Source organism: Nanorana parkeri, unplaced genomic scaffold, assembly GCF_000935625.1.
Source record: "Nanorana parkeri isolate BGI_ZX_2015 unplaced genomic scaffold, ASM93562v1 scaffold291, whole genome shotgun sequence".
In the NCBI taxonomy this organism is placed as follows: domain Eukaryota; kingdom Metazoa; phylum Chordata; class Amphibia; order Anura; family Dicroglossidae; genus Nanorana; species Nanorana parkeri.
This window is the reverse complement of record NW_017306559.1, coordinates 796,132-812,000: the sequence shown is the minus strand read 5'-3', so window position 1 is coordinate 812,000 and position 15,869 is coordinate 796,132. Positions and strand designations below refer to the sequence as shown.

General features: G+C 42.5%; 1 protein-coding gene across 1 annotated transcript in view; it reads right to left on the bottom strand.

Moving 5' to 3' along the window:
- The window catches only part of HEPACAM2 (HEPACAM family member 2), a 73,859-nt gene extending 58,725 nt beyond the window's left edge, over window positions 1-15,134 (bottom strand). Inside the window, exon 1 of the mRNA XM_018557590.1 lies at window positions 14,884-15,134. Within this exon, the coding sequence (XP_018413092.1) occupies window positions 14,884-14,944 (61 nt within the window). The 5' untranslated portion in view covers window positions 14,945-15,134. The remainder of the gene's footprint in view (window positions 1-14,883) is intronic.
- Window positions 15,135-15,869: the final 735 nt, after the last annotated feature.

The window sequence follows — 15,869 nt, the reverse complement described above, 5'->3', positions numbered from 1 at the left end:
CATATACACTGAGTGGCCAGATTATTATGACCACCCCATCAGTACTTTGTTGGGCCACGAGATGACTCCACGAGATGTTGAAAGGTGATGTGAGGAATCTGACACTGCACTGTTGCCCTTCTGTTGTCTTGTACCAGTCTTGCCACTCTCCGTTCTGCCCTAACATTGACTATTTGCTGACGGCCACAATTCGCACGACAACCATTGAGATCACTATGATGAGATTATGTATTGATCATGTGTTCAGAAAAAGAAAAATGGTCCTTGCAACAAAGTGCAGAAATCAGAGTGTTTATTGTAAATCCGGCCACAACGTCATCAGTAGTATTAAACTATTAAATGTTTTGTGGGGGTTTTTTTTATAATGAATCCTAATATATCATGTTTCTGAACAGCTTCAACTCTCTCAAACTCGGCTTTCCCTGAACTTCCTGTCAGTACAAGATCACAAGGGACAGAGCAGTTTCCAGCAGCTGTCCATCTACTATAGGTTGGAGGAGGGAGGAAGAAGGAGCGGGGAGCAAAGAGCAAAGCAGTGTCGTGCCTTGCCTATGTGTTTGTGGAGACACGCACAGCTTACTAGCACATGCAAGGGTGGCTCTATAGAACCCTGCAAAAGCAAGGAGCCACCCTAAAACAGGATATCAGGGCCAGCGCTCATTGGACCAGCGAAGTATAAAACTTCAAGAAGCAGCATCCACTGTAAGTGATTTAATCATCATTTGAAATAGCGTAAAAACCTTTTATCTTTAATATCACATTAAATACGAGCTGTACCCTTGATCCTGGGTAGATACCCATTATACACGGCATATATTGAACTCTTCCTGGCTACGAACTGCAAAGGTGGGAGTACAAATGACTGAATATTTCTTTGCACGTTGGAAAGTGATCTTTGGAGCCTCAGCGCAGACATATACTTTGAAGCTGGGAGATAACTGTGCACGGAATTGAGAATCGGCTTACTGTGGATTGCAATCAGAAGTAACTCTTCACTCACTATATCATCTTTTCACAGACTGTTGCACAGATTGAATTGATTTGTTTTGGAGCCTCAGATGCATTTCAAGCAGCTGCTTTCCTAGTGTAGGTTTTTGGATGGCCGGCCCTAGGGCTAAGTAGTGGACAACATTGTCTAGAGCAGCCTTTCTCAACCAGGGGTCCTTCTGGCTTCCTTAGGGGAGCCTCGAAGCGTGCACACAAGGTCATGCCTTTGATGTTAATGAGGGGGACTCAGATGTGAAAGAGGGAAACTCTGAGGAGACGGGGGGGCTTCAGATATGAAGAAGCTCTTCTAGTGTGGAAAGAGGGGGGGGGGTCCTGATGTAAAGGGGGACTCTGATATGAAATCAGGGGGCTTCTGATGTAAAGGGGACTCTGATGTGAAAAGGGGGGGCTCCTGATGTAAAGAGGGACTCTTATGTGACAGATGGCACTCTGAGTGTGTTCTTGCGTGGGGTCCCCCTTATAATCCATACCAGACCCCTATCTGGGATAAGGGTCTGGTATGGATTTTGGAGGGACACCGGGTCATTTTTTGATGCAAGGAATCTGACACTGCACTGTTGCCCTTCTGTTGTCTTGTACCAGTCTTGCCACTCTCCGTTCTGCCCTAACATTGACTAGTCGCTGACGGCCACAATTCACACGTTCAGACCCAGATTTTCGGCTGACAGTCCGGTCTTTAAACACTTTAACAACAGCTGCTCTTGAACATTTAATGAATTCTGCTGTTTTGCTGATACTCGCTCCATGCCTCCGAGCGCCAACAATCATCCCACGTTCAAAGGCTGTTAAATCGCGTTGTTTACCCGTATCTTCAGAAACAAATCACTTCTACTGTTGTGGTAAACAACCTACTTCCCTATTTATAATGGGCTGGCCCTCTAGCAACTTCAGCGCAAAATTATAGCTAATTTGCCTACAAACGTCAGGTGGTCATAATAATCTGGCCACTCAGTGTATATCATATAATTTCTGAGGTCTGGTTCACATTGGTTTCCCCGGTTTGGGGATCCCCCACTTCTCTAACCTGCTAATTTTGGAATACCCAGTAAGTGGTGCCTATTTACCTTCTCAGTTTACAATAGTTCACAGGCAGTGAGGGTACCTGCCCAAAATGTAGAATTGAGCTTCCATATACTGCTGCATACAATTGCGGCTCCTGGTTCCACAATTGTAATCTTATTCATAAATCGGACATTACATGTCATCTTGTCATCATTATTCAAACAGTCCACCAAGACTGGAATTCCATTTTACCTTGGTGGATGGATTGAGGTTGAGATGGAGCAGACTCTGTATTTATTAGATGCTGCTTAGTTTTCTTCTGGAATTCAGCGTTGATGGAACAGAATTTTATATCAGGAGATGAGCTCAGGCACCAGGTTGGCATTGTGCGGGCACAGTGGCTTTTTGCCATGGCCTCCTGCTTCACAAATATTTATTGGTGTTTACTTGTGGGAGAGTGGCATGTGCCAGGAAAATGGAGGTAACGTCAGGCTGGTCACCTAGCCATGTTTCAGCTAGTCGGTGGAATATTATTCATCGCTGAGCAGCGTGTTAGTCACTCCACTAACATATAGGAAAAATAATTTGTTGGTATATACAGTATTGCTCTGAATTTTAATTCTGGCCATACAGCCAAATGAACAGCTGAAATACACTTATGTAATGTGCTTTGTGACTCTGTTCAGCTGCCTTTATGATCCACATAGTGCCTAGCTATGAAGATGACACCACTTTGTATAACAGATAAGGAATACAGCGGTGTCTCCTCCTCACCCCCAGTCATTGAAGAGGTCATCCCTGTGCCCTCCTCACCTCTAAGCATTTCATAATGTTAGATTTAGGCTGACAACCGTATACAACGCAATAGAGACTGATGTCTTCGAGTGACCATCCTTCCTCCTCAGTGCCGCTGTGCAGGGGAAGCTAAGATGAAGATAGATTTGAGGCACTTATACTAGCTGTATTTTGTAAAAGAAAAAATGTTATGGCTTTTTTTAACACTTGAATAAATTGATATTTTTTTTTTTTGTCTAAAGTTTGTTTTAAAGCCGAACTAAACCCAACTATACTCACCTGCCCTCCAGCAAAGCTCCCTCGCTGAAGTTGACATCTTCTCCCTGGATTCTTCCTGGTTTGGGGACATTTTGTTTGTTTGGGCTGGGATGACATCATTCCCATGCATGCGCACACAGCTCAGTGTTAAAGCAGATCATGAGGAGGAAGGTAAGAAGCATATATTGTAAGAGAGATATAGGGCTTCATTTATATCACTTCCTCCAGGCTTATAGCTCAGTGGAAGCCATTCTCATGGCACTAGCATCCCTACATTCCTATACTGGTCCGCGCCATGTAGGGGTGATGGTGGCGTGTGAAAGGTATCCACTCAGGTATACACCGGGCAGAAGTTTTCTAAATGAAGCCCAAAGTATGTTCTGCAATAAAAGTACTTCCTGCTTTCAACTCAGTGTTATGGTTCTGCTTTATGGGAGATACTGTCATTAGTTACATAGTTGTTAAAGGAGAACTATGGGATTAAGGCTTTTCCCCATAGTTCTCCTTAGGGTAACGGGAGGACACAAACTAGCGTCCTCCCGCCACCCAAAGCTCAGTATACCGCTAGCTACAGCTGGCGGTATACTGAGAAGCAGCAGGTGAAGCGGATCCCGACAATTATGTCTGGATCCGCCCAGTTGCGTGAGTGACAGCTGCCTCTGCCTATCTAGAGGCAGAGCCAGCTGTACCCGCCCCCTCCCCCTTCCGTTCCGCCAGTCAGCGCTGGAGGATCGGAGCGGGAAGGGGGGAATCCAGTCCCTCCCCTGTCACGGCAGAGAGCCGTGACAGTATCGTGAAGTGAGCGAACGCCGGTATGTGTTCGCTCACCTCCCGATCTACTGAGCCGACCTGTGACAGTCTCATTGTCACAGGTCGGCTAGAACTATGAGGTGAGTGAAAAGCACTCACCTCATAGTTCTCCTTTAAGGTTGAATAAAGACACAGGTCCATCGAGTTCAACCTTTGGGTTGTGTGTGTTTGGGTTATTAGTTACCCAATATGACCTGTACCTCTGTATGTCTTGCTTGCTGAGAAAAGTATCTGGATGGGTCTTGAATGATTCCATACTCTCAGCTGATACCACTGTCTGTGGAAGGGAGTTCCACAATTTTACTGCTTTGACAGTACAGAATCCCCTTCGCTGTTTCCTATTAAACAGTGGACATGTGCACTGGCACAAAATTTGTTTAGTTTCGTTTCGTTTTGATTCGGATTTTGTGTTATTTCGTTTTTCAGGATTCGGGTGTGAAAGTCAATTCGGATTCGGAAATCGGATATGGATGAAATTCGTTAGCGGTAGTTCGTTCGAATGTACGTTTCGTTTTTTGTGTCTTATTCGTTTCGTTCATTCGTTCGTTCGTTGCAGCAAAGTGACATTTGAGGGAACGAACTACCGCTAACGAATTTCGGAAACGGAAATTCGGATTCGTTTGCATTCGTTATATGTGTAATTCGGATACATCCGAATGTCCGAATTTCCGACAATTCGTCCGAATTTTGTTTAGGAACTATCGCACATGTCTATTAAACAGTTTCTCTTCCAGTTTCAGAAGGTAGCCTCTTGTATTCTTGACTGAACTGGCAGTAAGCAGTTTATTACTGATTATAGCATCACCGTTAAACAATTCATACTTTAATATCATGTCCCCTCTCAGTCGCCTCTTTTCCAGAGTGAACAAGTTCAACGCTTGCAGTCTTTCCTCATAATTTAGGACCTCTAACCCCTTTATTAGATTGGTTGCCCTTCTCTGGACTCTCTCCAGCTCAATAACATCCTTTCTGTGGATCAGTGACCAAAACTGAACCGCAAACTCAAGATGTGGACGGACACCCACTTGATTAACTAACAAATTTTGATATTGTCAGCAAAAACTGAAATATAGCTATTAATATCAGTTAGACTTCTAGCATTCGTATACATGCCTTTTAATCCTGTGCTAGTCTTGGTTGGACTGTTATTGCTCGTTTCTGAATCACAACTTTCTTCCTCCCAACCTACTTTATTGGACATTAGGATACAAAGCAGTTACTAAGAGAGTGACCATATGGGCCAGCTGCTGACCATGGGCAGCACAGTGGTATAGTGGTTAGCACTTCAGCCTTCCAGCACTGGGAGTCCCTGGTTTAAATGCCAGCCAGGTCACTATCTACAAGGCGTTTGCGTAAAGTTTCCACCAAGTATTCTGTTTTTTTCCCCCACACTCCAAAGATATGTTGGAAGGTTAATTGGCTCCTATCTAAATTGGCCCTGTATGTATGAATGTGTAATAGGGACTTTTGATTGTAAGCTCCTTGAGGGCAGGGACTGATGTGAATGTGCAACTATGTGAAAGCGCCGCATAAATTGTCGGCGCTATATAAATACAAATAATAAAAAATAAATAGTCTGATGGGATTCCTAGAGTCACTGGCACTGTATCTCACATACTATATGCATAGAAAATCCTCATTTGTAACTCCTATGGGAAAACATTTGGAACCAAAAATAGAAAAATGCATAAAGAGAAGGTGTCCCCAAAAACCATCTATTTAGCAAACTTTGCAGGTACAGAAATGACAGCTGTTGTCCACTGGCCCTACATTGGGCACCGCATTTGGCCCAATGACAACTGGACTGCATGAAGGGAGATGTTGCAACATTGTTAAACCAGAATTAATTACTGATAATTAGGATGTTAGGGCAGATTATCAGCATAAGAATATACAAGACTGTGCAAAAGTTTTAGGAGCTTTGAAAAACTTTGACACCACTGGGTCTAAAGAAAAATGGAAAGGTTTTATCTAATATTTTCATTCGTATGTTGATGAGGTGGGGGGAAAGGAAGGCAAAATATAAGAACATTAAACTGTAGCTTTAAAGTATATTTAAGAATAAAAATGTAATATGTTAATGATAACATCACTAGGTCTTTGTATTAAACTATGCAAAGCAGGAAAATATGGCTGGTGGGAGGGGCCAGCAGGATGCTGGACATAGCTTCCTGAAAACATCACAACACCCTCCCTCAGTACTCCTCTCAGTCCTGATGCAAGCAGTGGGCTGACTCTTGGGAGGAGTTATGCAAATAGCAAAATGTCTTGATGGGTGGGTGTCAGTCTGGAGGAGTGGGTTTTCACAGGCAGGCTGCATTTGCATGTAGACCTCCCTAGGTAATGTCCTATGTAATGCTGATTCTCCATGATTGAAAGAACTGAAATCCAATGAATGAAAGGGGTGGACCAGAGTCATGAAAGGGGCGGACCAGGGTCATGAAAGGGGCTGACCAAGGTCATGAAAGGAGCGGGTCAAGGACAGTCAGGCTGGAGAGTAAAGGCTAGATGGTGCTGGACACCCTCCAGCCAGGAAATGAGGCGGGCTCTATCTGACCCCCAATGGAACAAAAAGCCCTAAAAGAATTGGGCAATAACAAAAATATTGTGATAAAACAAGCTGACAAAGGGGGCGGAACAGTTATCCAAAATAGATCAGACTATACTAAAGAGGCACTAAGACTACTCTCAGATGAAAACACCTACAAACCCCTCCCACAGGATCCACTGTTCTTATATACTGAAGAACTTAATGGCATCATCGAACTAGCCTTCAAAAGAGACATCATTTCAAAAAAAGAAAAATCATTTCTATACCCCAAATACCCGAGCACGCCCTATTTCTACCATTTACCCAAAATACACAAGAACATCGAAAACCCTCCCGGGCGCCCAATAATAGCCAGCACCAACAGCCTCACCAGTGGACTGTCCGTTTACATTGACCAATTCCTCCAACCCATAGTCACAGCCCTGCCATCCTATATCAAGGATTCAGGTCACCTTATCCAAGTCCTTTCCAACTATCTATGGAATGACACATACTGCTGGCTATCATTGGATGTTTGTTCTCTATACACATCCATTCCACACGCAGTAGGTTTAGAGGCCCTCCTATACCATCTTTCCAAATCTGCCATCAACCATAACCAAGCAAGATTCATCATGGAGTGCACCGATTTTACATTAAAACATAACTATTTTTCCTTCTTAGAAAGATTCTACTTACAAATTAATTTGCAGCTTCTAATGCACATGGTGAGAAGCTCACAGTGTGCAGTGAAATCAGAGGCAGCAGTTTCAGACCAGCAGTGGAGCCAGTACAACTGTACAAGACTGAAGGGAAGGCCGGAGTTCAGCTTTAAGCCTGAAGTGTTTAGCCAAAACAGTCAAGGCAGATTTATCCAAATAAAAGCATCAGCGGGAAGTTATAGGGTATGTACACCCAGTTAAATCCCTCCCACTTTTGACAGATTAACACTCTTTGGGGATATTTCCATATAAATTCTGAATAATGGGGCCGCCTGGAATAAAACCCAACAAGGAACATTTGTATGGTGAACTGACTGCCTACTGGAATACACAAGATGTGTGAATGTGAACCATCCGCTCCGATGGGACCAAAACACAGCCGCTGTTGACAGACAACAAAAGATTCCTTTGTTATTAGTCTGAGAGAGAAGAGCAGCCTGAGCTTAAGGGGAAACTCCTGCCCAAAACAGCAAGTTTGTATCACAGGACTGTATGTGCAAGCGGATGTCCACACACGAGCATAGGATTTGCTCGTTCGCACACAATCGATGCGCCAGCCTACACACAAACCTTTAATAAATCAAATTGTTGCATGTCCTGTTATTAAAAACACTAATATACAGCCCGTAGATGAAAACAGACCACATAAGAATCAATCCACAAAGCTAACACACCAGCATAAATAACTTTATTTTCTTTACAAAAAAGTGACAGTTATTTTTAGCTGAGTCCAATGAGATGTGAAAAGTGAAGTCACATGACTAAAAGAAAGATTCTTATCCTGGGATGTTACCTTTGTGAATCTAGCCTGTAGTATTATTCAGCATTCCTTCCTTTTCCTTTCTATTTGGGATTCCTCCTTTTCCTTGCAGTAAAATAACTATGGGATTTATTTCTAAATAGTGAGAAATTTTAAGTCCAATGAGATTTGAAAAGTGAAGTCACATGGCTAAAATAAAGATTTGTATCCTGGTCTATTAGCTTTGTGAATCCAGCCTATGGCATTATTATTATTATTATTATTATTGTACAGGATTTATATAGCGCCAATAGTATGCGCATCGCTTTACAATATAAGGAAGACATTACAATCACAATACAATTTAAGACAAGATGGTAAGGAGGGCCCCGCCCCTGAGGGCTTACAATCTAAAAGGGAGGGGCAAGTTATACATGAGGAGGTAGCGGTGTGGGGATGATTGTTCGAGAAATTGATTGTTCAGTGGTTAGGTTGAGGTGGGATAGGCTTCCCTGAAGAGATGAATCTTAAGGGATCGCCTAAAGGCAGTCAAGGTGGGAGATAGACAGACAGGTTGGGGTAGAGGGTTCCATAGGATGGGAGAGACTCTAGTGAAGTCCTGGAGGCGAGCATGGGAGGAGTTGATGAGGGAGCTGGAAAGCAGGAGGTCTTGTGAAGATCGTAGGGGACGGTTAGGGTGATACTTTGAGACCAGGTTGGAGATATAGCCGGGGCCAGAGTTGTGGATGGCTTTGTAAGCGCTTGTTAATATTTTGAATTTTATCCTTTGGGCTATAGGAAGCCAGTGCAGGGATTGACAGAGGAGGGTTGCAGACACTGAGCGGTTGGTTAGGTGAATGAGTCTGGCAGCTGCATTCATGATAGACTGAAGGGGGGGATATCCTGTGTAGTGGAAGGCCAATGAGGAGGGAGGCATTAATTGGGATTCCTTCCTTTTCCTTCTTAATTGGGATTCCTTCCTTTCCCAATGAGATTTGAAAAGTGAAGTCGCATGGCTAAAATACAAATTGTTATCCTGGTATGTTAGCTTTGTGAATCTAGCCAATAATATTAACTGGGATTTTCTTGCATGCCTTCCTTTTCCTTCCAATTTGGGATTTCTCCTTTTCCTTAAACTAAAATGGATGTGGGATTTATTTATAAATAGTGACATTTCTATTTTAGCTGAGTCCAATGAGAATTTAACACTGAAGTCGCATGGCTAAAATAAAGATACTTATCCTGGTATGTTAGCTCTGTGAATTCATCCTATAGTATTAATTGGGATTCCTTCCTTTTCCTTCCTAATTGGAATTCCTCCTTTTCCTGCAATAGATATGGGATATATTTTCTATTTCCCGGTTTGTTGGCTTTGTAAATCTAATTTATAGTATTAATTTGTATTAATTCCTCCTTTCCTTCCTTTTCCTATTTGGAATTCCTCATTTACCTTTTCTTTGCAGTAAAATGGGATTTGTTTCTATAAAGCGACATTTATTTTTAGTTGAGTCCAACGAGACTTGAAAAGTGAAGTCACATGACTAAAATACAGATTCTTATCCTGGTTTGTTAGCTTTGTGAACCTAGCCTGTAGTACCCTGTTTCCCCCGAAAATAAGACCTAGTACTATTTTTGGGAATTGGTAAAATATAAGACCTACCCCCAAAATAAGACCTAGTTGTGACCATTCCCAGGGCCGGTGGTGGCATAAGGGGAACTTGAAGAGCCGCAGGAGAGAATCAGCGATACCAACAAAGCCAGCGCTAGAGGAAGCGAGGCGACACAGGAGGAAGCAGAGCCACATAAGCCGATACCTCCTCTATAGCGCCGGCTCCTGTCACAGGCGGAGTGATACCAAATGCACTCCGCCTGTGAGGAATGATAGCGAAAGCGCACTTCACTCATTCTGGCCAGCGATTGATTAGCAAACTGCTCTTGGAAAGGTACGGCACCCCTGATTCCCTGATCACCATATCTGTGTACATGAATACATGTAGACCTTTCTACATGAATAAGTGTGGATTGTTGTACATTAAAAAAATAAAAATAAATAAGACCTACCCCGAAAATAAGACCTAGTGTGTTTTTTTGAGCCCAAACAAATATTACGCAGTGTCTTATTTTCAGGGAAACACGGTATCCATTGGGATTCCTCCTTTTCCTTGCAGTGAAATGGATATGGGATCTCCCTGCACAGGTGACAGATTCACTTTAAAAGATCATTACAAGTGAAAGGGCAGATAATCCGGCGATGAATCATTTAATACTCTTAACATACAAAACCTTCTCTACATAGCATGAAAGGAATCGTTTGTAAACTGCAACTGCCATTGTTTCCTTGTTGTCAGCAGTTCCATGAATGACAGATGTGGTTGCTGAATAATTCAGGCTATAAATACGAGCATCTTAGTACAATGTACACACGCTGCCTGCCCCCGGAGCTGACATCTATAGGCTGATTACTCATTTATACTCGCGCTCTGATATTATAGGGATATTATACGGTTACAGCAATCAGTGGGGACCGGAAGCACCTTCGTTACTCCGCTCCTTCCACTCGGAAATCATTTTTTAGCTCTGAACAATTCTTATACTTCGTATAAAAATAACAAAAAAGGAAATTACTATTATTATTTGTTCAAGGGCTTGCTCACACCATGTTGGTCAATGCAATTCTAATGCATGGACAAGGCAAAAAGTCTTCATACCAATGTGCTGTGTTGATTCGAATGTTTTCAGCCGCAGTGATGATGAAAGAAATGTTCGTGAGCAAACGAAATTCTAATACTGAACGTGATTTTCCTTTCGGGAAAACTCATTCCAAAATCGATTGTTAAAATCAAATGAAATTTTGATGCTTTATCGAATGTTCTGACCAGATTTTACATATGAACATGCATCGGAGAATCTCCCAGTGTATGTCGAGCTTAAAGCAAAACTCCAGTTAAAATTTGTATTAACCCTTGCAGTGGGACTACCACCGCATTCTCATTTTTGTCCAGGAAAATAATAACAAAGTTATACTCACCCGATCCTCCAAGCCAGCAGCGCTCCCTCCCGTCTGTCTCCTCCTCCACTGCAGTCCTATACACTGTGTATAGAATGTGATGACTCAGGGACCTTAGACCGCTGCAGAGGAGGGGGAGCGAGGCTGAAAGGACCGGTCTAAGAACAAGCTGGCTCAGAGGATCGGGTGAGTATAACTTTGTTATTATTTTACCTAGACAAAAAAGGATCATTTAACCCTTGCAGTGCAGGGGTAGCCCCATTGTAAGGGTTAATACAAATTTGACCCAGAGTTCTGTTTTAACAATCAATTTCTCTTATTTGTTGGCGTTTATTGGCCAGTTAAATATGCCATTGAAAGAGCTTTTGTTATATCTGTTTTTGTTATATCTGATAAGTGAATAAATACCCGTTGATCCTTTCAAAAATCTTACCAATCAATAACTTCCTGCGCTCTCTGACTCAGCTGACTGTAAGGCCTCATTCACACTGCTAAGAGCCGGCCCATACAGAACCATGCGGCGTATCGGGCCGCTCCCAGGAAGGACAGGTGCTGCGTGTGATTTTATGCAGCAGCCTGTTCTTCTCTATGGGAGGACGCGGCCGTACGCCGCCCTACGCTCACCAGAACTACACATCCGTGCGGGTGCAGGTTTCCCATGGCAACTAGTCGGGATTCATTCAGTGTGAAAAAGAGACAAGAAATATTATAAAAGAATGAGTGCAGGCAAATGAAAATAATGGGCTACAGCTGCCATTTGCAGCGTGGTGACTGTGCATGGTATATGGCTGTATTGAGCACGGCGGGGCTCCATAATAATCAGTAGTAAATCATTGATAAAAAGGCAAATATCTCAAAGTGATCTGTCCAGTGAATGTAACGCTGACTATGGTAGAAATAGGACAAATGTCACTGAGACCCGGACCTCTCAATGGAGAATGGGGGATCCAGAAAATGGAGAAAACAGCAGCCATTGGGTATGTGAGTTATAAATGCTGGGACTCCTCTAATGGGTATAATATTAGCAGTGTTTGGCAAATATTTACCAACTCATTACCAGTTTTCTATAACCAACAATCAATTTATATAAAACACCTAATTAGCCTTACTAGCAAAAGCTCCAGTTTGTAATTTTGTATTAATCAGCTGCAATATCCACCCTGAATTTCAATGCCAATAAATTACTATCCGTTCACTTGTGTGCTGGATGTTGTGGTTCCACAGCTGCTAACAAATATTATATTCCTGTTTAAATATAAAAATCATTATGTGGATAAACTTCAGTGCCAATGGATGTGTCCTAGGTAGAGCTGTGCTTTACATGACGTGGGCGAGTGTTGGGACTTGTAGTCCCACGTGAAAAGTGAGCCACAACATCCTTCCCAATTCTGGATGCTGCTTAATGTATATAGAAAAAAAAACACCTAATTATAATTCTGGACGTCATGCTGCAACTTCCACATTTCCTAATTATCTTCTGTTATTCCTGGTACTAATTTATATAACATTGATGCTTCTCATTCAGCAATTTAGATAGAACATTAAACGTTCACATTAGTCCTTGAGGATGAAGAAGCTTACAGCTTAGTGCCCCTGACACACAGTTGGGTCCAAGTACATTTGGAAGCTACTTCCCCTACAAATATATTTTAGGGCGATGGAGAAAACCTTGCAAATGCAAGCAGAACAAACCAACTACATGCAGATAATGTCCTGTGCTTGGTGGGGTTTGAACTGAGGAGCCAGTACAGCAAGGCAACCTAGTGACTTAGCCATCATTGTAGCCTAGTTACCTCTTCTCAAGAGTCTTATTGAAGTATAACAGGAAAGACATGCTGGAACTCACAGTTCTACATTTCCTAATTATCTTCTGCTACAATACTTATTTATATAACATTGATGCTTCTCCCGCAGCAAATTAGGTAGAGCATTGACCTGTTCTCATTAGTCCCTGATGTCAAAGGAGCTTACAGCTTAGTGTCCCTGACACACAGGAGGGGCCAAGTACTAATTGAAGCTATTTCGCCTACAAGTATATATTTGGGTTTTAGAGAAAATCTCGCAAATGCAAGAAGAACAAATCAGCTACATGCAGAGAATGTCCTGTCCTTGGTGGGGTCTGAATTGAGGACCCAGTACAGCACGGCAACCGTTCTAGTAGGGCTGCAGCTAACGATTATTGATTAACTGTTGCAGCTCTACGTTCTAGTGACTTAGCCATCATTGAGAATAAGACTCTTCTGAAGAGCCTTATTAAAGTATGCCAGGGAAGTCACGCTGGAACTCGCAGTTCTACATTTCCTAATTATCTTCTTCTACAATACTAATTGATATAGCACTGATGCTTCTCCTGCAGCAAATTAGGTAGAATATTGACCTGTTATCATTAGTCCCCGACACTGAAGGAGCATACAGCTCAATGTCCCTGACACACAGAAGGGCCAAGTACAGGTGGAAGCTACTTAACCTACAAGTATATATTTGGGCTTTGGAGAAAATCTCACAAATGCGAGAAGAACGAATCAACTACAAACAGATAATATCCTGTTCTTGGTGGGGTCTGAACTGAGGACCCAGTACAGCAAGGCAACAGTTTTAGTGACTTAGCCTATTTACCGCTTATGAAGAGCTTTATTGCAGTATGCCAATATGCCATGGAGGTCATGTTTGAGCTCACACTTCCATATTTCCAAATTATCTTCTGTTACAGTACTAATTTATATAGCACTGATGCTTCTCCCACAGCAGTTTTGGTAGAACATTGACCCATTCACATCAGTCCCCTGGGACAAAGGAGCTTACAGCTTAGTCCCTCTGACACACAGTGGGGCCAAGTACATGTGGAAGCTACTTACTCTACAAATATATTTTTGGGCTAAGAAGAAAACTTTGCAAAGGCAAACAGAGCAAACAATCTACATACATATAACGTCCTGTCCTTGGTGGGGACAGAACTGAGGACCCCAGTACAGCACGGCAGTAGTGACTTCCATAATTCTAGCCTAGGTACCTCTTAATACGAGCCTTACTTAAATATTCCAATATATACCACCTCAATACAAACATATCCTATACTGGCTTTCAGAAACTGTATCTCCATGGTTTCCAACAATCCACAAGTTTTCAGCAATTAAAAATATCTCCATAAACTCGGTCGTTACCCCGTTCTTGACCTATTCTTTTCCGTAGTTCATCAGAAGATCACTTTGCTTCCTCACATTATCAAGTGATATAGAAAATAGCTGTTTCCCATTTAAAACATTCCTCTTTAATAAATGTAAAACAAAACCCATATACATCCCTTAAAAAAAAACAAAGAAAATGGAATATTACTATTATTATGAATATTATTATTATTATTATTATTTAGGATTTGTATGGCACCAACCCAACAGGTGGTGCAGCACTTTTTAAAATAAAATGGAAACAGTGCAGTTTCAATACAACTCAAAGCTGAGAAAGATGATTAGGAGGGTCTTGATCATGAGAGCTTACAATCTAAAAAGATAGTGAACAGCAAACCTATCGTGAAAAAGAAATTATTTTCATACATCACTGTCCACCGAGTAATCTCCAAAATTTCCATGGCCAAAAAAATTCCAGGTACAACTTTTTAAAACCCAGAAACATCCCTAGAAATAGGAGGCATATACCACTTCTTGGGCTTACAGGTGTTGGCAACCTTGACACGCGTGCTGTAGAACTGAAAATCCCATCATCTCCCTGCCTCTGGGAGTCATGCATGATGTGGCTGTAATGCTCTGGGAGTTGTAGTTCCACAACTGCTGGAGTGCCAAGGTTGCCTACCCCTGGCTTACACAGCGGAAGCATCAAAATTGCCAAGCAACGTCACACATGCCGACTAATCAGACACCTTGTCTTAAATGACCTACCGCCAGCGCACTGACATGCGGTTGCTCTGGGTTACTGTACATCGCCACTGCACAGTTAGAAGCAAATAGGCAGCCCTTAGGTAAAATATGGGTTAAAAAATGAATTTAAAGGGACTTACCTGATATGAGGATGAAAATTGAGCACTTTAGAAAGCGTCGTGTGCAAGAGAGGCGCTCCATAGAAGCATCCTGTCTGTGACTTCAGCTCCTGAGTGACTCCTGGAGATGACAGCTGCTGCTGCTGAAGGATTTGCCAGGCAAATCAGCAGAGAGCTGACAGACTCCAGCCTGCCTCTTCCCTTAGGTGATTTGAATGTGCATACAGAGACTATAGGGGAAGGAACACCTGCTAGATGACTGTTTACCCTGCACTGGCTGGGCCAGCTAATAGGGACTATTATGTGTTCCACACAAGGCTCCCTGGATGAAACCAGCCCACGGCCACCAGGGGTTGCTTAGACTCAGCCTGGCAGGATTCCTCCCCGCTCATCCAAACGTCGCTGCTTTATCGACAGTGTAAATGAGCTGCCAGGGAACAATTTGGGACACACTTATTTATTATTTCCAGATCGTTTGCTTTTATTTTTTTCATCGCCAGCCAGATACGGCCCCCTCCTTTCCAGTCACACAGTCACATTCGCTGATTTTATAAATAACTTGAGTTACATTCGCTGACATGACCACTTTTCTTTCTTTATTAATATGGGCAGTTATATAGCACATTGCTTATAGTACATTCACACCAGTCCCTGCCCTCAAGGAGCCTAAGCTGGCCATACACTATTATATTTTTTTTACGCAGGGGCAGATGCATTTTGAGAGTCGTTCCTGATATGTAATACATAGCAATTCCTACCTTTCATTCTGACCACTGGCAAGTGTAGTTAATAGAGTTGAGGGGACCACCAGTAGGGTTAGAGAAGCTGGATGCAAGGGCTTTGTCCTAAAAACTTTGTTCTGACTGTATTTAGGATCATTGTTGGAGGGAACCTTCACCCTAGTCTCATGCCACTTGCAGCCAGGTTTTCCTCAAGAATTTATCGGTATTTAATTCCATCCATCCTGCCCTCAATACTGAGTTTCTTAAAGTGACACTAAACTCAGG